The 24,463-nt window shown below is 38.3% G+C and overlaps 1 protein-coding gene across 1 annotated transcript in view; it reads left to right on the top strand.

Moving 5' to 3' along the window:
- Positions 1-24,463, top strand: part of LOC114644348 (cystine/glutamate transporter-like) — a 621,881-nt gene that overhangs the window by 42,729 nt on the left and 554,689 nt on the right. The window contains 6 exon segments of the mRNA XM_051924039.1: positions 1,600-1,688; positions 1,691-1,722; positions 2,539-2,642; positions 4,669-4,765; positions 5,096-5,245; positions 8,225-8,402. Coding sequence (XP_051779999.1) covers positions 1,600-1,688; positions 1,691-1,722; positions 2,539-2,642; positions 4,669-4,765; positions 5,096-5,245; positions 8,225-8,402 — 650 coding nt within the window.

The following is a 24,463-nucleotide window of genomic DNA, read 5'->3' as shown; positions in this document are numbered from 1 at the left end:
AGTACAAAAGAGTATCCTTAATTCAGAGACACAAAAAGTAAAAAACCAAACCAAAAAAATCATAGCTCATAAAGTGCACAATATTTATAATTCCACCAAACACCACAGTGCATTCAAAATGAACCACTAACACTTCAGTTCACAGATTCCTTTTACAGGGCTGGGGGTTGTCAATAACAACAATTGATAGATGGTCCCGCCTCTTGAAGAACCACCAACAAAATGCAAAGAACATAAGAACACCACAAAACACACATTCAGGTCATGTTATGTTGTGGTGCATGCACTGGTACTGCATGTTGCTGCACCCACTACATAACAAAACAGCTTGGGATCCTGGTTGGCAACCCCTCAGGCAGACACCTGGTATAATCCCACCCTGCAGAAATGACCAATCTATCTGCCACAGCAAGGTGTTACGTGGGTGTCCCCTTGGCCTGGTCCAGCCGCTCGAGTCCTCAACAATGAGGATCTTTTGAGCAAGATCACCCTCGGGGAATCGCACCACATGGCTGTAGTGCTGTTACTGACACTCTCTCACAATGCAGGCAATGTCCCTCATTTGGGACTCTGTGGGCAATCACTCATTCGACACAAAGTCAAGCCAGTCTTACCCAAGGATTCTCCGAAGAGACACAGTACCGAAGGAATCTTCGTCTCAGGTCACTGGATAACATCCATGTCTCACAACAAGGACTCTAAGGACTTGGACCTTCATTCTTTTGCAGAGATATCAGGTGTGCCACACACCCCTTTCCAGCAACCTCGTGACCCCCCCATGCTCTCCCAATCCATCTACTGACTTCATAGAAGGAGTCACCAGAGAGATAAATGAGGTAAGTAAACCTCTCAACGAGGTCCACACTCTCTCCACAGACAGACACACTGCCAATAGCTGTCCCTAAGAGGTCATTAAAGGCCTGAATTTTGCTTTTTATCCAGGACACTTGCAAGCCCAGACACTCCTTACTCAGTTTATTGAGACACACATTGATACTACATAATAACTAAATCGAGTAAAATTAACAGCATTACATAATTAGGCAAATATTGAATTAACAGAGCAATATTAAAACACATACTGGAAAACAATGCACTATAATGAAAATAACACAAAGAAAACAAAAAGAAGCACTTTAAACTGGAGCCAGGGGTGGAACCCTAGCTTGTGTTAGCTATTTAGGTTTTGGTGGTGGTCTGTTGATCATTTTCCTTTGATTTTGAAAGAAGTCTTCTTGACTGCTTGCTTTCCCTTCTCTTGATTGTGAAATTTCACATTGTTTAAATGAGGTCCTTATTAAGGAATTTATTTTATTGTTTGTCTGTGTGGAATTTGAATTATTTTTTTTCTTTTTGGACTGTTTGTACTTATTTATTTATTTTGGTATTTGAATTTAATGATGTATTGGTTAATTGTTTTTTAATCAAATATTTAAGCTTTTTTTTTGTTTTGCACACGACGTGTGCTTTAGACAGAGTTTGTACTCCTTCTGATGGCAAATCATTATACCATCTGCAAATATCGTATCCTTTTATCACTCCAGTCATATTGAATACTAACATTTGGTTGATTATTTGTGTGTGTGTTTTTTTTTCCAGAAACATCCCTTTGTCGATCATACTGTCCATGCTAACAGTGATAGTTGCTTATCTTCTGACAAACATTTCTTATTACACATTGATGACATCTCAGATGTTCTGGAATCGAATGCTGTGGCTGTGGTTTGTGGATACACTTTTTAATAAATAAGAATGAATATATAATAAATATTTTTTAATTAGAAGGTCTCTAAAATGTCTGTATGATGGCACAGTATATGGTGGTGATTAGCACAGCCACATCACAACTTCAGAAGTCAGGATGTGAATGTCAACATTGTCAGTGCCTGGCTATCACAAGCAGTTTCCACCCTGTATTTGTGTGTTTTTTTCTCTCCTCCTCTTCTCACATTTCAGATTTACTGTTTACTCTAAACTGGCCTGGTAAGACTGAGTGTGAGTGCGCTCATAAGAGTGCTCTGTCCTGGTCTGGCAGTCGGATCAGTGTTGGTTTGCAACATCCTTTGTAGATTTGTTGTTTGCCAACAATTAAGGTACAAACGAGTTGTTAAGTGGAGAGAGAGGATCTTTACAATAAACTTTAGTAGGTGCAGAATCCCTACAAAGTTTCAGACCAATATGTGAAACAAGTTACAGTTCAAGGACAGGGAATGTGTAGATAGCAGTGGGGTCTCTGTGTTTATTCTGACAATGATGGATTAAAGACAGAAATCAACTTTTGTTGCACAAGGGTTTCAAAGGCCAGAAATTTGGTGAATTTTTAACAATTAACCTAAACCATATCTTACTGAGATGTTTGAGGAAGAACAGAGTACCTACAGAAGAACCCAGTCTGCTGCTAGCAGGACATGCAAACTTCACATAAGACAGTGGCAAGGCCAGCTTTGAGCTCAGGATTCTGTAGATATGGAACAGCCGCACTATAGTATTTGACACATTTCCATTGCTTTAGCTCTTTCCTCATGTAATCTTTTTCAGACCTTTGCTGACAGGGCACTCCAAGGCTTCTCCTCTGTCATTCCCACCCTTGTTGCTGCATCCTGTTTGGGATCTTTGATGGGAGGCTGCTTTGCTAGTCCAAGGTAAAAATATTTTTTTTCAAACCATCACTTTTTACTAGATGGAGTAGGGATGTAATGTAAGATAGCATTTCTGGAAGGGCTGTACAAATAAAAAGAGCTGAGTACCTAAAGAAGTATTTGCAAAAATGACATTCATATGTATAACCTGGGGTAAATTTAGCATATAATAATAATGTGTAATTAAATTCACCATTGTTGCTTAGATTGTACCTCTATGAAACTGAACATTTTATAGGTACAAAGGGGTAAGATAATTCCACAGCATTCAACTGAAGGCATATTATTTCCGTGACTTTGAATAGGATTTAATAGGTTATGAAACTGATGAAGATGTGTGTACAATTCTACAAATTTGTCCTTAATGGTGTACAGGTTTGCTAAAAGTTAAAGTGAACAACTGCAAAAGAATAGTTTTAGTCTTGTAAACAAAAAAAGGAGAGTAGCATGAAATTATCTGCATGTAGGTAAGGTAACTCTGTAAATCAAACAAAAGCTTTGATTCTCTGGTTTTTAAATGCTCGTTTAGAGAAGACAACTAATGCTTTATTGAGACAAGTGGAGCCCCTCCTTTACTAGTGTCTTTTGGAATGGAAAGGCCTAATCTTCATCATACTTCTATATAATAGTACTCACCTAATTACCATATGTTTAACCAGATAATCTGTCACCATTGAACTCTTTTGGTCAAAATATATTTAATGTCTTGCATCTTCCTAAGGTAGCTGTCCTTCTAACTTTAGCCATTTGTGTTTATCTAGTTCCATGATCAGAATTTGTTTAAGTATGGTTTACTGTAAATATAGTGCAAAGACTCAAATTCCTATATATATATATATCACACTAAGTTTAATATCAAATAAAATAGAAAATGTTATTCAGTGTATGCAGTACATAGAAATATGCCGTACATAGAATTATGAGCTTTTAATCTTTGAGATCCTATAATTTCTGCCCTCTTTCAATGTACTAATAGATATGAAAGACTTGGCTCTGTCGCCAGTTTTTCCATTGTCTCCCTTCCACTATTGAAGAACCTTGGTTAATGTATAAATGACACCACTTTCTAAGACAGGACCATGAAAAATGAAACAAAAGGAAAAGCCTAATACCTGCCAATCACAATAATTACCACTATTTTTGGGAAACCTGTGTCCCATATCATCTAGTAGTTATGAGTTTCTCATCTAAATTGATCAAATCTGAATTCAGATATACAAAATAGGTATATTGACTTAAAAGTCCTTGCTTCATCTGATGCCCTCCCTTTTACTCATGGATCCAGCGTGCTGTGTTTGAATGACATGCCCAGTCAATGTAACATGTGGAGTCTGTATGTTCTGCACCATATCTGTGTTGGTTTTCTTCCTATATGATGGTGGTCTCACATGCCAGTGACTTAATGTTAAGTTAATTAAAGATTCAAAATTCACTTTCTGTTGGTGTGTGCATGGATGAGGCTCCAACGAAAAAGTGCCCTGTCCAATATGGGATTCCCAAATTGTAAATGAGAACTGTTTAGCAAGTTTTAGAATGTATCTGGAGATATGACGGCATCTTAGCCATTAGGCAACCAAATGAACCTCAGTGACTCAGTGGCTTGTCAAATTTCTTATGCCCCAAATCATATGCTAAAATAATGAGCACTGACACCAGATTCTCATTCCTTTTTGTGTTACGTGTTGTGTATGACTGCTGAGTTTGGAGGGTCTGTAAACAGCGGACACCAAGATAATGATTTTATGTTGATATATTTTATATAATAGGTCAAATTAAAAACTGTGTAAAAAGATCTCTGTGTAGACACTGTATTCCTAAAGACAATGGGATACCAGCACCCTTTTTGCTTTTTAAAATGTATCAAAATTATTCAGTATATATTAAGACTTGTGGCTGTATTAATTTTATCTCTACTGTTTATATTTAGGATTTTTTTGTCTATCTCACACTTATAGTTTTGTTGATGTCTTTTTCTTTTTTTGTCTTAATCATGTTCTTATTTCTACTCTTTACTAATTTCATTATGCAGGATGCTTTTTTCTGGCTCCAGAGAAGGACAGTGGCCTATTCTCTTTGCTATGATTCACGTTCGAAGGCACACACCTCTGCCAGCAGTGCTTGTATTGGTAACAGCTGACTGTTTTATCATATTGGTGGCCATTTCCACTGCTCACTAATTACAGCAAATATAATATACAGTATGATCAGCCCGCTTCCTAAAGAACAGATATTTCTATTTAACTATTGAAGTATCTCAGTTAAAGTAGCTGTGCTCAATTTAGCTCACATTTTCCTTTGTGGCTACAGAGATAATTTTAGTTCTAAGTCAAGAACTTATTTTCTCTTTACCTTATCAAAAATCACCATTACATTCATTTTTTTTCAACCATGCCCTGTTTTATGTAATAAAAGATGTGCTATATGCAGGATTAATGGTCTTACTCACTTCCTCACAGTACCCTATCATGGTCTTCATGATCTTGGTTGGTGAACTCTTTGGACTGATGCATTTTTACAGTTTTCCTCGTTGGCTGTTTATTGGCCTGACTACTATGGGCCTTATGATCCATCGATATCAGAATCCAGATCTTCCACGGCCTTTTAAGGTAATTATTTTCTTATTCACTCTATATGGTTTTGTTTCTTCTGCTAGTAAAGTACTTCACAAGCAGGAATACATTTAATGTTTAATACCACTTTTCCCATAAATAAGGTTATGGTTATGTACAGTTCTTTCATCCATCTATCCATCTTCTAAACCTGCTTATTCAGAGCAGGGTTGTGAGGAATCTGGAGCCTATCTCAACAAGTATTGGGCACAAGGCAGGAAATAGTTAAAAGTTATTTTCACCATTTGCGCTCTAGTTGGTTTTAACCTATTAATAAGCAGACATAACCCAACAATCTGACAAATACTCTGACTGAACTCTAATGATGGTGAAATTATTTAACTACGTGAGAAGTGCTTAATTGCTTATTTTTATAATAAGTAAATAATAAGTAAAACAATTAGAATACATTTTAATTATTGTGTCTTTTTCAACTATTACATAATAAAAATAACATAATAAATCCACAAGGTGAATTTAATTTTGGAAACTTGTGTTCATTAAGTGGCAAAACTGTGTTCCCAGAAAAAAAGTTTATTTTTATAGGAAAAAAATTAGTTGTTTGTTTGGTATAGATGAAAACTCATAAAATCCTGTATAGGTGTTCAGTGTATAAATTGATATCTTAGCAAGTATAAATATCTTATTTTGAGGGACCATCTCTCATATTTTCCCTTCATGAGATTAAATATCATATTGAGCATTTTGCAGGAAAACCCTGTTTTGCTTTTTTCAAGTTAACTTGTCTTGAGTAAACTCACTTAGATGTTAATTCATCCATCCATCCATTGTCCAACCCGCTGAATCCGAACACAGGGTCACGGGGGTCTGCTGGAGCCAATCCCAGCCAACACAGGGCACAAGGCAGGAAACAATCCTGGGCAGGGTGCCAACCCACCGCAGGACACACACAAACACACCCACACACCAAGCACACACTAGGGCCAATGTAGAATCACCAATCCACCTAACCTGCATGTCTTTGGACTGTGGGAGGAAACCGGAGCGCCCGGAGGAAACCCACGCAGACACGGGGAGAACATGCAAACTCCACGCAGGGAGGACCCGGGAAGCGAACCCAGGTCCCCAGATCTCCCAACTGCGAGGCAGCAGCGCTACCCACTGCGCCACCGTGCCGCCCTAGATGTTAATTCTAATTTCAATAAAGATTTGATTTAAAAAAGCACCAATATGAGAGACTAGCCTGATATCAGCTGGAATGATGAGCATGCTAGGGTGTATTTACTTATTTCAAGAGCTATATCTTCTGAGCTGCATAATACAGGTGGAATCATATTGTAACTGAATTAATGGGACCATACAAATATTTTGTTATAACTGAAATTTTGTTATAATGAATACAGGGAAAGTGCATATACTGTTTTGACCAGGGTCACTGGTGATTCACCATCTAACTGTGGCTGTGCAAGGAGAGTATCATAGCTGCTCTTCTGCATCTGGTACACAGTAAACCAAGGGCAAAGCAATTGGTTGTCCTCTGCAGGATCAGGCTTACTACACAACATGCTTGTTGCACAATGTTTAGAACATTTAACATTGGGCTTTGATTTACTCTCCCTCACACTCTCCTGGTCTGCCACATTTGTGATTCCAAGCTGTTGGTGTTCTTCTAATCTGAAGATGGGAGCTATAGCAAGACTATTACTGTGTCACAGCTTCTATCTTGTGCGCTTGAGTGCTTAAGTAAGAGCTCCTGTTTTGAATGAAGTCTTGAGACTGTACCTACCTTCTCTATATGGTAATAAAGTGTCTGTATTTTCCTTAAAAACCTGGATTCACCTTCCAATCTCTTGTGTAACTCTGTGACAATACCTGTATCAAAAAAAAATAGTGCTTCTTAAACTGAAAAAAATATTTTATTTGAAAATGAGATGTTAGGTGTCACTTTTTTTTATCGACATATTGTAAAAGTATAAATACAGAATGAAAATGAGATGTTAGATGTAACTGTTTTTTTCTTCAGCATAAAACAAAAGCCGTTTCTCAAGAAGCTGAGGAGGATCAGGAGGGTAGCTGAGCAAATAGTGAGAGATAGGAGGAAAACACTGCTAGCTAGAGTAGTGAGTGCTTGTCATTTTCTTATTTTGATGGCATGTCTGGGACCTTAACTTTGGGCTGACGAAAGGGAAATGATGGCAGACCCTGCATTGCATTAACAAAATAAAGTGCTTCTGCATCCATGTGGTTCCTTCAGAGGTTGCTACAAGACCAATTATATTAAAACTATAATTGGCCTTACAATCAATTAAGGTTTCAAGTTCTGAGTTGTAGCAACAATTACGTAATATAAGGCAGCATTCTAACATAAGACAACATTCCCAAAGCCTTTTAACTCTTGGAGAGCCATAGTTTGACAAGACATCAATTGGCAGAAGGCAAGAACCAGCTTTAAACAGGATGCCAGGGCATGTAGGGGTCCACTCATGCACACTCTCCCAACCTTACCTTAGATAGAGAAAGTTTAAAGAAATAAACAAGAAACAGGGGCATTGTTTTAACCTTTTATTTATATGTATTTTTAATTACTTTTGGTTTTCACGTTTATTTTTTATCATTTTATTTTATAGTCATTTTAAAAGCCATGGGAGCAAATTCCTATTTTAGCAGCAAACCATTTAATGTAGGAAGGAGCCATGGATACAGCGTCAGTGTAACATTTGTATATTTGTACAGTCAAACACACACCCACACACATTGACTTATACTGGACCAATTCAGGGTTACTAGTTGATTTATCATATGTGTCTTTTGCACCTGAATGCAAAACTGGAGTACCCTAAGGAAAACCTAACCGGCATACATTGCTCACAGGTTTTCTTAAACTGGTTCATTTTTGTTTTACAAACTAGCTATTAAAGGAGAAGGTTGATTCACTTGTAGTTCAGTTAAAATGTAAATGAGTTGTGGCATTTTTTTCTGGACACTGCTAATGTTTTTCTCTCTTTCCTTGCACAGGTACATCTATTCGTCCCTGCTGTTTTCACCGTTGTATGTTTTTTCATTGTGGGGATGTCGCTCTACTCTGATCCAGTCAACACAGGCATCAGCTTTGCCCTCACACTCACTGGTGTCCCAGTTTATTTCCTTGTGGTTCAGAAGCAGAGACTGCCTTTATGCTTCATCAGAGCTTTTTGTAAGTGGCCAACAGTACATTTTCTTGGACTTGAAACTCTGGTGCAGATTCCAGTACAGTGGAACCTCGGTTCACGACCATAATTCATTCCAAACCTCTGGTCGTAAACCGATTTGATTGTGAACCGAAGCAATTTCCCCCATTGGATTGTATGTAAATACAATTAATCTGTTCCAGACCGTACGAACTGTATGTAAATATATTTTTTTAAAGATGTCTAAGCACAAATTATAGTTAATTACACCATAGAATGCACAATGTAATAGTAAACTAATGTGAAAACATTGAATAACACTGACACAAACCCCCAGGCTCCCTGCACGCGCAGGCTCTCTCTCTCTCGGCAGCAGGCGAGCACAACCCCACCCCTCCTTCTCTCTCTCGGCAGCACGGCAGCCTCCCTCTCTCTCACATTGCAGCAGTTCGTGCTATAGCCTTACAATCCGATTCGCTGTATAAACACTTTTTTTTTTAATGAGTTTTAATCACAGGGGGAAAAAAAGGAACATTTGAACAAATCCAAACTTTATTTAAAAGCCAACCAACACAGTAACATTGCAGGATTTCATGCTAATAGCATTACATCCCAATCGATTGCTGTAAACACTCTTTTTAAATTAGTTTTAAGCACAGGGGGGAAAAAAGGAACATTTGAACAAATCCGAACTTTATTTAAAAGCCAACCAACACAGTAACATTGCAGGATTTCATGCTAATAGCATTACAACCCGATCGATCGCTGTAAACACTCTTTTTAAATGAGTTTTAAGCACAGGGGAAAAAAAGGAACATTTGAACAAATCCAACTTTATTTAAAAGCCAACCAACACAGTAACATTGCAGGATTCATGCTAATAGCATTACAACCCGATCGATCGCTGTAAACACTCTTTTTAAATTAGTTTTAAGCACATGGAAAAAAATAAACATTTGAAAAAAAGAGAAAAGTAACATTGCAACACTTTCTTCTCACCACTCTTCACTTGCTTAGAAGCCATGGTTAACTGCAAAAGCACACGAAATACTGTAGAGCACAAAGAGTTCACAGGTAAAGCACGCACGTCTGACTGAGAACAATGAACTGGGAGAGGCTGAACACGTGCTTAAATACAGTAATCGGCGCGTACGAACCGGAAGGGAAATGAAATAGAGCACAAAGAGTTCACAACGAAAGCACGCATGCACGTCTGACCGAGAACAATGCAACACGTGCGGAAATCATCGGCACGCACAAACCGAAAGGGGAACTGGCTTGTTCGTATACCGAGTGTGTGGTCGTGAACCGAGGCAAAAGTTTGGCGAACGTTTTGGTCATAAACCGAGTTGTACGTGTACCGAGACGTTCGTGAACCAAGGTTCCACTGTATTTCAAAACGTCATCCAACTCCTGGTACATCAATACAAATCACAGTAGTTGCCAAAATTGTGTGTTAGACATGTTTACATTTGTGACAGCCTAATAGGATGTCATATATAAGGACCATTGTGTAGCAGGCAGTATAGTGGTATGGATTTACTACTGCTGCCATACTACTTTGAGTGCACTGCTTGAATTTATTACTCAGTCATTAGCATGGCATTAGCATGTTCCTTCTATATTAACATGAGAACTTTGTTTCTTCCTATATTATTAAACTATTTATGTTAGGTGTTTTGTATGGCAGAGTGTGAGCGTGTGTGTGATAAATTGGAATGTGTTAATTGTTGAAATTCACAATATGGCAAACTTAGCCTTTTTTCCCACCACTCCAGGATACTTTGTGAGCCCAGCGTGACATCACAGAGCTGCAGGAGTCATGCACAACTTTCACGCATTCATCCACCTCTACTCATTTTATAGTAATCCCTCCTCCATCGCGGGGGTTGCGTTCCAGAGCCACCCGCGAAATAAGAAAATCCGCGAAGTAGAAACCATATGTTATATGGTTATTTTTATATTGTCATGCTTGGGTCACAGATTTGCACAGAAACACAGGAGGTTGTAGAGAGACAGGAACGTTATTCAAACACTGCAAACAAACATTTGTCTCTTTTTCAAAAGTTTAAACTGTGCTCCATGACAAGACAGAGATGACAGTTCTGTCTCACAATTAAAAGAATGCAAACATATCTACCTCTTCAAAGGAGTGTGCGTCAGGAGCAGAGACTGTCATAAAGACAGAGAAAGCAAACAAATCAATAGGGCTGTTTGGCTCTTAAGTATGCGAAGCACCGCGGTACAAAGCTGTTGAAGGCGGCAGCTCACACCCCCTCTGTCAGGAGCAGGGAGAGAGATAGAGAGAGACAGAGAAAAACAAACATGCAAAAATCAATACGTGCCCTTCGAGCTTTTAAGTGTGCGAAGCACCGTGCAGCATGTCGCTTCACTAAGCAGCTGCACAGATGGTAGCAACGTGAAGATAATCTTTCAGCATTTTTAGACGAGCGTCCGTGTCGTCTAGGTGTGCGAACAGCCCCCCTGCTCACACCCCCTACGTCAGGATCAGAGAAAGCGCAAGAGAGAGAAAGAGAAAAGTAAGTTGGGTAGCTTCTCAGCCATCTGCCAATAGCGTCCCTTGTATCAAATCAACTGGGCAAACCAACTGAGGAAGCATGTACCAGAAATTAAAAGACCCATTGTCCTCAGAAATCCGCGAACCAGCAAAAAATCTGCGATATATATTTAAATATGCTTACATATAAAATCCGCGATAGAGTGAAGTCGCGAAAGGTGAAGCTCGATATAGCGAGGGATCACTGTATAGCTGCCTAGTTTGCATTGTGCATGAGTGATGTCACCACCTGTGCACTACTCCAGACAGATTTGCATGTGTTTAAAAAGAAACACAAACAAAAAACTAACTCTCTAAAAATATTTTGTTTTGAGGGGTATATTAACTGAACATAATGCAAATATTATAAGCACCCCTGCCAGATATATAGTGTTGATCCCGCCACTGGGATATATCACCTCTGTTCTCTTGCCCTCACCTCTGATTGACCTAGCTGGGAAATAATTTGGTTTCCAGCCCCCAGCAATTGAATAGAGCAAACATGCAAGCAGGGAAGCAGGCTGTCATAAATTTTAATTTTTATGGATTATTAAAATAGCTAACATAGGCTATAGCAAGGCATACTTATGTAACTAAGAATTGGGGGTTATAAAAAGTGCTCTTGTGTGTTGTAGTAGATGAATTTCCTAATCTCTTACAGCCAAAAATCATCCCAAAGTAGTAATTCTAAAATTCTACACCTACAGTGTCACAGAACTTTTTGCACTTTCTACTTAAACTAATTATCAGAATATTCAGGTAATTCTTAATCAAATACAAAAGCATTAAAAAATTAGATACATTTTGCAGTGACCAAGTAACATACAAAGGTGCATTAATACAGAAAAAATAAAGTGTCTTTTAAAGTACACTTTATAAATCTTATAAGAAAAGCTCTGCTCCTTCTTCCTACAGTATTTATAAATAATGTTATAAGAAACACTTAACATAAAGTATAGCTTGTCACTCTTCTATTAAAGCAAACGCATGTTGGAAACTGTGCATGTTACCAGTTTTCCTACATGTGTATGTGAATATTTACAAGTAAAAGTCTTTGTTTTTACAGTTTTCACTTTAAGCAGTTCTTAATCAGACAACTCATTTCAAAACAACAGAGAAGCAGTGTTCTGTGGGGAATGGCCTTTCACTTCTGTTCAGGGCCGGATTTTCCTATAGGCTAACTAGGCTTCAGCCTAGGGCCTCAAGATCAAGAGGGGCCTACATTCAAATTGTTAGCAAAATTTTATTATCTCTCATGTAATTTACAAACTTAAAAATGGAAGGTGAAAGGGCCTCATAAGTGGAATAGCCTAGGGCCTCTTTTCATATAAATCCGGCCCTGCTTCTGTTGATGATAAGTTTGACTTGTTGGTTTTATTATTTTACAGACACCCTTACTATGAAGCTACAGATTCTCTTGGAAGTGGTGCCACAGGAGGTGCAGACCTATTAAATCTTGGGCTGATCAAAGCTTTTACTGCAAAACTTAATTTTGCTTTATAGGATTCTGTATGTGTACAAAACATGCCACAAGATTTTTTAACCTGGAAAACAATGTCTTATGGGTTAAAGACCATTACTGTGAACAGCATTTATCTGATTAGGTCTGTTTCCCTATTGATGTGAGGCTTTGCTGTTTAGCAAGTGACATAATGTTCTGTTTTGTGCTTCATGTAAAACACTTTTATATTAATATATTAATATATTTAAAGTGACATTTGATATAGTGGTATGAAACTAGTGGATGAATTTCAACAGTAAAATTATCACCATGTACCATTTTAAAAACATAGTGTGAAATAGTGAAAAATTAGACACAGATACGGGACATATGTTTCTAAACACAAAGACTCAGTCAGCACTAAAATAATAAGGCAGACAGTACATTTATCATGAGTAATTTTTTCTCTTTCATGTTTTCCTTCTTAATATACTAATCTGTTTTGTTACATTTGTACATATTACTCATGTTTTGCAGCATCTTACACATTAATTATATAAGTTAATAGAATGCAGTTCAACAAACTAATTAACTAGAAACAAATTAATGGATATGTACCACACACATTATAATAGCTTTACTGCATATTTTGGCCATGTACTTTTCCTATTATTAATAAGAGGACAGTAAATGAATGATAAACCAAATATATTTCCCAGCAAACAGTTAACATAAGAGAAGCACTGCCTATGGGCGGCATGATGGCGCAGTGGGTAGCGCTGCTGCCTCACAGTTAGGAGACCCGGGTTTGCTTCCCGGGTCCTCCCTGCGTGGAGTTTGCATGTTCTCCCTGTTTTTGCGAGGGTTTCCTCCGGGTGCTCCAGTTTCCTCCCACAGTCCAAAGACATACAGGTTAGGTGCATTGGCGATTCTAAATTGTCCCAGTGTGTGTGTGTGCACTCTGCGGTGGGCTGGCGCCCTGCCCGGGGTTTGGTTCCTACCTTGCATCCTGTGTTGGCTGGGATTGCCTCCAGCAGACCCCCGTGACCCTGTAGTTAGGATATAGCAGGTTGGATAATGGATGGATGGATGGAAGCACTGCCTATTGGTTCCCTTTTGCTTACAGAATAACCTAGGAAATTTTTAGAAATAAGATTTCTCAAAAGGCATACAGTATATTTCAATATCATACTAAATCATACATTATTTTTTATTAATACAGCAAACATTTTCACCAGTATTGTCATGTCATTTTCTAACCCACTTAATCCTGAGCAGGGTCATGTTTGCTTGGAAGCCTATCCCAGCTAGCATAGGGTTCAAAGCAGGAACAAACCTTGGACAAGGTGCTGGTCCATCACAGGTGTGGAAGAAACCCTCCCAAGGAAGATAGGTATAGTTTAATCAATTAGATTTTTATTCAGTCACAGATGAGTACCTGGATTCTAAGTTGCAAGGCAGAGCAAAGTTTCATTTTTCGATTGGCTTTTTATAATTTCATCTTCCTCCCCCTTCCCCTTACTTAATCAAAAAACATAATATTGTTTACTTAAGCATTTTATTACGCTAATGGGCCATCTGTTCTTATTTTTTTTACTTGTCAGATAGACCCTAAAGAAGGAAAGGTCGTCTTTCCTGTGTCAAATACTGTAGATGCATTCCTAAAGAAACTGGAAGTTGTCCTGGTCAGCTTACTGATGACAGACGCCTGTATGAATAACCTGCCATTTTAGCAAAACGGCTTTGTCAGCTATTAACCCTAAGTAGCTTGCAAGCAGTTAATTTTACTTTCACACAAACTAGCGCCAATTTAGCATCACCAGATCATCTAACCTGCATGTTTTAAACAGTGGGAGGAAACCAGAGCACACACAGGAAATCCAGGCAGACATTGGGAGAACATGAAAACTCCACACTAGGACGCAAACTCAGGTTTTCTTACTGTAAGTCAGCAGCTCTACCACTGCAAAGCCCTTCACCAGTATTGTCATTTACTTTTCAAAGAATGAAATTTCCATATTTGAAATTTGGAAGCTTTTTTAATTTTCTAATTTCATTGCAAGCTATATATAAATAATTGAATATTGTTTTATGTCATTTATTTTGCTAAATTTGGAAAATATACAATTAAATCTGGCAATGTTTTTGCTAACCTGCTAAATGCAAATAGACTGAATCATAAGACATTTATTGCATATGATATATTGATTGTTTTTCCCCATTTGTTCTTTGTGTTATAAGTAATTTGTCTAATTTAAATGTGAAATAAAATGGAATGTTAATGTTTGTATGGCCACATAAATGATGGAAGTTTAGTTTTATTTCTTATAGTCTGATGTTCAAATGAAACATTCTGGGCACTTTGCTAAAATTGTAAAGCCAAAGGTAGAAATATATTTGTTAATGTAATTTGTAGTAAAAATCGTAGCTTAAAAAAACATAACTGGTATATGAATAAAGAAACTGTTTCAGCTTTATAATTGTAATAATCACCTTATAGAAGGTAGGATAGCTACACTTAACCACTCAAAAGGGAAGTGGATGATGTTCAAAAGATATACTAGCATTAAAATATTCAGTCTTGGGCCCCTCTTCTCCCTTCCCGCTCCCTCCCATACTCAAATAAAATTTGATGATAGGTGATGATAGGTGAAATTCATTAAATCTGAAAGTGTAATGTGATTAAGAAAACAGTATGCACATAAAAGGGTTACAGTATATGATGCTCGTTTCGTGATCCCATTTCCCACGGACGGCCCTGCCCTCAACCAAAGACCTTATTCCCGGTACAAATACAAACATCAAGAGATACAAATATTCCAAATAGTACACAAAAAAAGAAGGGGAATGAATAAATACAGTTAGGATGAAATTACAATGAATATCCTGTCTTAAGGTTCTGGCTGAATGATGTGGAAAAAACATTCAGCAGATGGATATGGCTGATTTATTGCTATCCTGAGGAACAGAGAGCGTGTCCGACTCACCAATGGGATCACCCAGAGAACCATCAGGCCATATACCGAAACCCACACATCTTTTTGGGTTTTCACCTTGCCGTTTCTTTTCTTCTGGATGACCACCTCATACGTCCTTAGGTGAAGTTCACCTATGACATCTTCCTAGGCTTAGATAGCTGACCCCTTTACTTTGCTGCTTTGTTTCTCTCTCCTCCTCCTTCTCAGTTAGCAGTTATCCTTAAAAAAAAAGCTTCTCGTTAAAATGTCCCATTTCCTGCCCCGGTAGTCATAGGCAGCTGAAAATCATACCAAGCTGGGTCCTCTAAAACATAGCTGTTGACTGCTATGCCTGCACGGATTTTCCTTCAGCATTCTAAAGTCCCGGCGGCACAGTGGTGCAGTGGTAGCGCTGCTGCCTCGCAGTTAGGAGACCCCTGCGTGGAGTTTGCATGTTCTCCCCATGTCTGCGTGGGTTTCCTCTGGGCATTCCGGTTTCCTCCCACAGTCCAAAGACATGCAGGTTAGGTGGATTGTTGATTCTAAATTGGCCCTAGTGTGTGCTTGGTGGTTGTGTGTGTTTGTGTGTGTCTGCGGTGGATTGGCACCCTGCCCAGGATTGGTTCCCTGCCTTGTGCCCTGTGTTGGCTGGGATTGGCTCCAGCAGACCCCCGTGACCCTGTGTTCGGATTTCAGCGGGTTGGAAAATGGATGGATGATGGATGGATCTAAAGTCCCTATGATATAGTGACTGCAGTCAGAAGAAAGCAATCCAGATTTTAATTTTATGTAGTCTTGCCACAAAATGTTAATGGATATGCCTAACAGATATATTTCAGTCTAATTTCTGCTCATCTAAATAGTTTTTGAAATAATTTAAAAAACATATTTTATATGAATTACCTGTTGGGAGCATGTGCTGATTTTACACTGTACTGCCGCACCCACTACGCGACGAACCTCCTGGATTGGGACAAGAGAGCAGACGTGTGAACATTAGCTGGAGTGCCAATCCTACCACCAACCCCCAAATTTTCCCTGTAAATTGGAAGGCCTGCTTGCAGGGCTGGATGCAGATTAACGTTATACCCAGGATGAAGCAACTGCAGATTAGAATCAGTGAAACATCTATTACTCTTGTAAATAATTTTAAAACCTGAGACTGAACTATAAAAACAACATGTCTCATACCTAAAATATTCTGTAATCAGAAAAATGGAAAGGGAATGTGAGGCCTGTTTTTTCTCTTAATTGAATTTCTTTTGAATTGATGAGTAAATTGCCTGTCCAAGCTGTGGATTTCTTCCTTGACTGCTGCTTACTTTTTATTGCCTTCCATTAACTCCTACCCTCCTTGCCTATGTGAACTAACCAGTCTTCATTAACAAAGAGTACAATGAATGTAGAGAAAAACAAATTTGTACTTTACAAATAATAATAACATACTCTCCACAATATTCTACCTTCTGTTTTCTTTTGATTTTCCTTGTCACCCTTGGACGCATTTGTTTATCCATAGAAAAGTTGGAGCTTATCAGTTTGTTATATTAATTGGACCGATTTTGGGGTTTTCCCTGTGGCACCCTATTCCCTCTACTAAAATATATAGCAAAACTGATACAGGTGTTCAAAAAGGGGGGAACAATTGACATTGTACTAAAAGTAAAGCAACTTTAGGTTACTATGCAGTAAATATAATGTGCCACTAGTGTGAATATTGTGAGATCAACTAAATGTCTTTTGCATAAGTATTTATTTAAAATGACATAATTTTATTCTATGACTAGCCATACTACCTGTCATGTTTAAAAATATTTGCTATTTCTTACCTTACGTGTAGCTCCAGCACCTTTCCTCTGTATTTACATGTGTCTGAATGTTTCTTCTGCGGTATTTCCTCTCATGAGAGCATTCCTGTAAAGCTTCTTCTCAGACTCTGAAATTATTTTCATGGCAGGTTTCTTGCCTCCTGTCTGCTTTTATACTTTTCCATCTTTGAAAGGGAGCCTCTCAGTGTGCCGTTTCCTTTCCTTGTGTGCTCAACACTTGCACTTCTGTCGATCACATCACCAAAGCCAGAAGGGACAGGACACACTCACACAGGCCTCACTTTTTTTTTTGTTTAGTAGATTATTTACTTGTTGTGATAGATGTACTTTTAAATTAAATAGAAGCCACAACATCCAAAGTAATTACAACTATAGTGGCTAAGTTTATTCTGAAGGATGTGAATTGAAGATAATGAATAAAACATAAAATTAAAGTAAACTTTACTTTAATTAAATTAAACTTAGTTTAATTAATTCCACTTGCAGAATTCAATATGACCATTAAAAAAATTAGCTAAAACAGAATTAGAAACTGGATTCATCTGTTTTACCACTAGCATTAATGTTAATAAGGGGTACCCCAAACAAAACAGGCTTAATGCTTCAGGAGAGTTTAATAGGAGGACAAGTACAACAGCCAGTATCTTCTAAAGTATCTATCTATCTATCTATCTATCTATCTATCTATCTATCTATCTATCTATCTATCTATCTATCTATCTATCTATCTATCTATCCTCCTTTATGGGATCCATAAATAACTTTCAGCAATTACAGATTGTGGCATTAGGGGGTGCTGTCGCTCCTTCAAAGCCGCAGACAACATGTCCAGACACCAGGTAAAAGTATTAGAAATTATTTTAATTTCTGCAATACTGTGCACAAAGCACCTCCACCTCCACAATACTCAATAATCAATACAATAACAATAAATCAACAATAATCAATTCTTCTCTCCTCCCAGCAGCTCTGTCACACTCCCTCCCAACTCCGGCTCATTCTGCTGGGTTTCCCACAGTCCTTTAAATAGTCATCGACCCGGAAGTGCTTCTGTCCTTCAGTCCATGTGATTCCATAGCACTTCCGGTCAGATGAAAACTCTTCTTTTTCTTCAGCCTGGAAGTACTTCATTTCTTCTGTGCCCGTGACTAGGGAGTACTTCCGGGCTATAAGGAAAATATAAATCCCTGTGCCTCCCTGCAGTGTCCCCTGGCGGCCCCCACGGTATCCAGCAGGGCTGTGAAGCCGAACTCCATTGTCCATGATGCCCTTCGGGAATTCGGGGCACCTCCATGTTGCAGGGAGGACTCCATCTAGCGGCCATCTCTCACAAGATGAAGTATTGCAATACTGACTAATAATGAACAAGAAACTTAAATATTTATACAAGTAAAAGCATCTCTTTCCAACCTATGAAACATAACAGCACATGGGTTTGAATTGGGCTTTAGTAGAAGTCTTTAAGCAAAAGAATTGTCAGACTCCAAGGAGAAACAAGCCATGCTAGGCACTTCTAACTACTAACACCATAATGAAACTCAAAGGGAGACCAAACTGGGTCTAAGCATCTAACTTCTGAATGGTTCTGTCTTCAGTGGGAGATCATGCCAAGGGGCAAGCCATCAACGATTTGAAAACTGAAAGTCTGTTTTTTGCAACATACTCAAGTTCCAGTTAATGGGATCACGAGTCTCTAATACAAACAAGACAACTAAAAGTTTAAGGTGTTATGTGCTGCTAATATCTGACACCAAAAAGGAAAATGTTTTATGGTGGGTCCTAAATGATAAAAGGCATACGTCCGCATCGGATCAAGAGTTTTAAATATTAATATTCTTTGTGTTGAAGTATTGGACCCCAAAACTTGACTATCATTATTTTTCTGCTGCAACGTCTTAATTATTGAATACTTACTGAATTTTTGTAACTATTATCTTTATTAATAGAAACAGTGAGTGGTTATTTTGAATTTAATTGTTTTTGGATTTAACTTGTACATCAATAGGGAAAATATAATATAGCAGTAAAAAGTTTAGAAAGTGTGCTTAGCGTTACATGGTTAGCATGTTGTATAAAAACAATGTTTAAGAGTAAATATGTACAGAATTACCTCATACTAAAGGCCCACTGATACTTGGTGTGGATGACAATGTTACATTTGGAGATTGATGTTTGTATATAATCTACACTGTGCCCACTACTCACATCTTTATTACCACATTGGTTCTTACAACATTACCAGTTAAGGTCAATCCAATATAAACTCTATTGATCATTAATATTTCATATTGTTCTATCATGGTGTGGATGGGAGGAGAAATGAGGTAGGGGTTATTCTGAAACTACAGTATGTCAAGAGTATTTTGGAGATGAAAAGAGTGTCAGACAGAGTAATGATTATGAAGCTGGAAATTGGAGGTGTGATGATGAATGTTGTTAGTGCATATGCCCTGCAAGTTGGGTGTGTGATGGAGGAGAAAGAAGATTTTTGGACTAAATTGGATGAAGTGATGAACAGTGTACCCAAGGGACAGAAAGTGGTGATTGGAGCGGATTTCAATGGACATGTTGGTGAAGGGAACAGAGGGGACAAGGAGGTGATGGGTAGGTATGGTGTCAAGGAGAAGAATGAAGGTCAGATGATAGTGGATTTTTCCAAAAGGATGGACATGGCTTTGGTGAATTCGTATTTTAAGAAGAGGGAAGAACATAGGGTTACATACAAGAGTGGAGGAAGATGCACACAGGTAGATTACATCCTATGCAGGAGAGTCAATCTAAAAGAGATTGAAGACTGCAAAGTGGTGGCATGAGAAAGTGTAGTTAAGCAGCATAGGATGGTGGTCAGTAGAATGATGTTGGAGATCAAGAAGAGGAAGAGAGTGAGGGCAGAGCCAAGGATCAAATGGTGGAATTTGAAAAAGGAAGACTGCAAGGTTTAGTTTAGGGAGAAGGTGAGACAGGCACTGGGTGGTAGTGAAGTGTTACCAGACAGTTTGGAAACTATAGCAGAAGTAGTAAGGGTGACAGCAAGAAGAATGCTTGGCGTGACATCTGGACAGAGGAAGGAGGAAAAGGAAACCTGTTGGTGGAATGGGGAAGTACAGGAAAGTATACAGAGGAAGAAGATGGGATAGTCAGAGAGATGCAGAAAGTAGACAAGAGTACAAGGAGATAAGGTGCAAGGTGAAGAGAGAGGTGGCGAAGGCTAAAGAAAAGGTTTATGATGAGTTGCATGAAAGGTTGAACACTAAGGAGGGAAAAAAATGACCTGTACCGATTGGCTAGACAGAGGGACTGAGCTGGGAAAGATGTGCAGCAGGTTAGGGTGATAAAGGATAAAGATGGAAACAAACTCACAAGTGAGGAGAGTGTGTTGAGCAGATGGAAAGAGTACTTTGAGAGGGCTGATTAATGAAGAGAAAGAGAGAGAGAAGAGGTTGGATGATGTGGAGATACTGAATCAGGAAGTGCAACAAATTAGCAAGGAGGAAGTAAGGACAGCTAAGAAGAGGATGAAGAATGGAAAGGCTTTTGGTCCAGATGACATACCTGTGGAAGGATGGAGGTGTTTAGGAGAGATGGCAATGGAGTTTTTAACCAGATTGTTAAATGGAATCCTGGAAAGTGAGAGGATGCCTGAGGAGTGGACAAGAAGTGTACTGGTGCCGATATTTATGAATAAGGGGGATGTGCAGAACTGTAGTAACTACAAGGGGATAAAATTGATGAGCCACAACATGAAGTTATGGGAAAGAGTAGTGGAAGCTAGGTTAAGAAGTGAGGTGATGATTAGTGAGCAGCAGTATGGTTTCATGCCAAGAAAGAACACCACAGATGCGATGTTTGCTCTGAGGATGTTGATAGAGAAGTATAGAGAAGGTCAGAAGGAGTTGCATTGCGTCTTTGTGGACTCGGAGAAAGCATATGACAGGGTACCTCGAGAGGAGCTGTGGTATTGTATGAGGAAGTAGGAAGTGGTAGAGAAGTATGTAAGAGTTGTAAATAATATGTACAAGGGAAGTGTGACAGTGATAAGGTCTGTGGTAGGAGTGATGGATCTCTATATCTGCAGTTAAATATATCAAAATGTGCTATGCAAATGCACATAGATGAAAAGACACTGCTCTGTTAGACTTCTTCAGTCTGCCATGTTGCTTTGAACAAAGCGCATGGGGCTCCATCAGTTGGTGTAACTGAAAGAACATCCATGCTGGAGTTCATTTATAGCAAGGACTCAAGACTCTGCTTTATTTACTAAGTATTTTCTACAACAGTTAGGGATTATTGTAGTTTAATCCACTGTGCTTTGTGGTGTGTTTAAGGTTTAATTTGATATCTTTCAAATTTGTTCCAGTTTTGTCTTTCTTTTTGAATATTTTCTCCTATGCTACTTCTGCAAATAATGAATGCAGTCATTGTACATTTTAATAGTTTGTTTTACTCAGGGCTTCAAGCCATTAATAGATGGATAACTAGTTACTTTATTGATCCCAAAATGAAACTGCAGTTTTAGAGCAGTCTGTGTATCAGATATGCACAAAATACCTTCAAACTATGAATAAATAACCAAAGTAAATATATACACATTAAAATGGCATAAAGGCAAAATCTAACTATATAATGTGTTTAAAAGTCCGATGGTAGTTAAGCAATACCTCTAGAAAACCATGGTAAAATTAAACTTGTGTTGAAGTGTGTCCCATAGTGGTTGTGACCTATTGTTGATAATACCCAGCAGCTTAACCAACATTCTTCAGTCTGGTACTACTTACAGTACCTCCAGCATGTTCAAGCTAGAACAAAGCCAGCCTTGATGATTACATTATTTTGTTATGCTGCTGTCCCAGCATCCCACTCCAAAAAAGAGCACAGTTAAAACCACAGTGCTTAAAATGCTGTACAGTACATCACTTGGGAGCTTAATGTTGTATTAACTGTTTGGCAATTGCCTCTGATCTCCTCAGCAGCTTTCAAATGTTTGCCAGGTGCCACCATTGAAGCATCAGAGAAATTTCCAGTCGTTACTTTTATCTTTTCACTTGCTTGCTTGTTTGAAAGTACCATTCATAGTTGACTCCTGCCATTTATCTATTGCTGTTAGGATGTTCTCAGGTTCCTATGACTCTGAATGGGATAAAGCAGGTTCAATATATGGATGATATTCAAATTATTATATATCACAATATCCACTGTAGTCTATTACGAGGTTCTTACTTTATGCTCAAAATCTTCAGCATAAAGTGTGACCCTGAATCAGCAAAAACAGTGACTTAACAGAGGTTGACTGTGCTTCTTTATGATTTGTGTACAGGAAACTGGTATCTTTTCAATAGATACATTTTGGTCTCTTAATGTAATTTCTCCAGGGTATTTTTTGTTGTACTGTGATGGGCTGGCGCATTTTCCGGGGTTGTTTCTTGCCTTATATCTAGTGCTGCTAAGATAAACCATGGCTTCCTAGCAACCCTTAACGGGATTAACCAGGTCTGAGAAGATGAGAATATCATGGTATATTATGGTATATATTCTTGCTGAAGAATCTTCTTCAGTGTTGTAGAAGTTAACAGGTAACACTTCAGTCCAATTTGAACATAAATCATACACTGTGATCAGAAAGTACTCAAACAGCTTCACATTTTAAAATATATTGTATTGTAAAATGCATTCAAAATATTTTAAAAACATCTATCTGCATGCAATACTCCATAATCAAAAAGCAAAAACAGGTTTTTACAAATTTTTGCAAATGTGTTAAAAATAACTAACTGAAATACCACGTTTATATATAATTATTGAGACTTGTAACACTGGAAATTGACTTCTGGTCCATCTTGTTTAAATTGACCATTCAACTTCATTAAAGTCTTTCAGTTGATTCAGCATTATTTGGAAAGACACACATAGCTGATAGTGCTTGTCAGATGATAAAGCAAGGTATGAGGTCAAAGAAACTGTCTGTTAAACTCCGTAATAGACTGTGGCAAGGCACAGAACTGTGGAAGGATATAGAAACATGTATGCAGCTTTGAAAGTCCTGATGAACAAAGCTGCTTCCAACATTATTGAATGGAATAAGTTTAGAAATCCTGAAGACGTTCCTCAAGCTAGCCACTGTGGTTCAGCACACCACGGAAAGTGACAGTGGTTGTTACAGTATAACATTTAATAGCCTTGCCTTTGTGTTTAAACAGCTATTGAGAAAACATACACACGATGGAGAAATCAGTCAGTCTTTTTAATAAGCTGAAACAGAAAGTACAGGAAGGTTTATGAAAATATTGCAAAAGATGGAATTTAAAGTATTTGGGGTGGTTTGATCGAATTTTTGACGAGGGCAGCTTAAAGCTGACTGGAGATAGTGCTTCAGGTGATACTGAAGCTGCTGAAAAGTTCCAAGAAGAACTGAAGAAAATAACCACAGAAGGTGCCTATTTGTATAGGCAACTGTTTAACTGTGATGAAACTGCAATTTATTATATTGCCATAGAAGAACAAGCTAAGGGCAACAAACCATCGAAGGATAGGCTTATCCTAATGCTCATTATTAACACCACTGGTGATGCTCTCCTTAGGCCTGTACTAGTGTATCATTCAGAAAATCTGAGGGCACTTAATAGTGTTGATAAGAACGAAGTCTCATTTTGAAGATTTGTTCTGTAGTGAACTGTCAGCAATGAGTTGTGAACTCACACTGTACAGCTCAGAGGCAAGAACCTGGCAGCATGAGCTAAATGGAGAGCTCCTTTAGTCAGCCACGCAGAGCACATCTCTGAACAGTGTCAGTGGTGTGTTTCCCGGTGATGTCAGCTAATCTCTCCACAGCATCGCCACTACATTCCACCCATTCATAGTGCAAATTCCACCCTTGTCACCAATTGTCTCAGTTTATTTATTTACAGTATATAGCTAAAATGCTTTAGAAGACATCAAAGAGAAAAACAAATAAGATTAAACAATAATATTAAAAAGTAAGTAACAAAGAAAAAACAAATACATCTATATGATCTGATAAAACATAAATATCAAGTAGGGTAACGTCCTTATATATAACATCATGATAGGTCTCTAAAGGGTGAGTTTGGTAATACAATCAGATGTCTGGGAGAAAAGAAAAAAAAAACTCCAACTGAGCTGTAGAAAAAACAAAATCGGCAGGAGTTCCAAGGGCAAAAGACCACTCAGCCCCCACTGAGCATTCTACATAACATAAGTGTACTTAATTCATTCCTCTTTGTTTCCGGGCTTCATATGAGTGTATTCAATGAAGTTGGTCTCGTGGATAGCGGAGGCACCTGCCTTC

This window comes from Erpetoichthys calabaricus, chromosome 1, assembly GCF_900747795.2.
Source record: "Erpetoichthys calabaricus chromosome 1, fErpCal1.3, whole genome shotgun sequence".
NCBI classification, from domain to species: Eukaryota; Metazoa; Chordata; class Cladistia; order Polypteriformes; family Polypteridae; genus Erpetoichthys; species Erpetoichthys calabaricus.
Note: the sequence above shows the minus strand (reverse complement) of the source record. Positions and strands in the feature narration are given on the sequence as shown.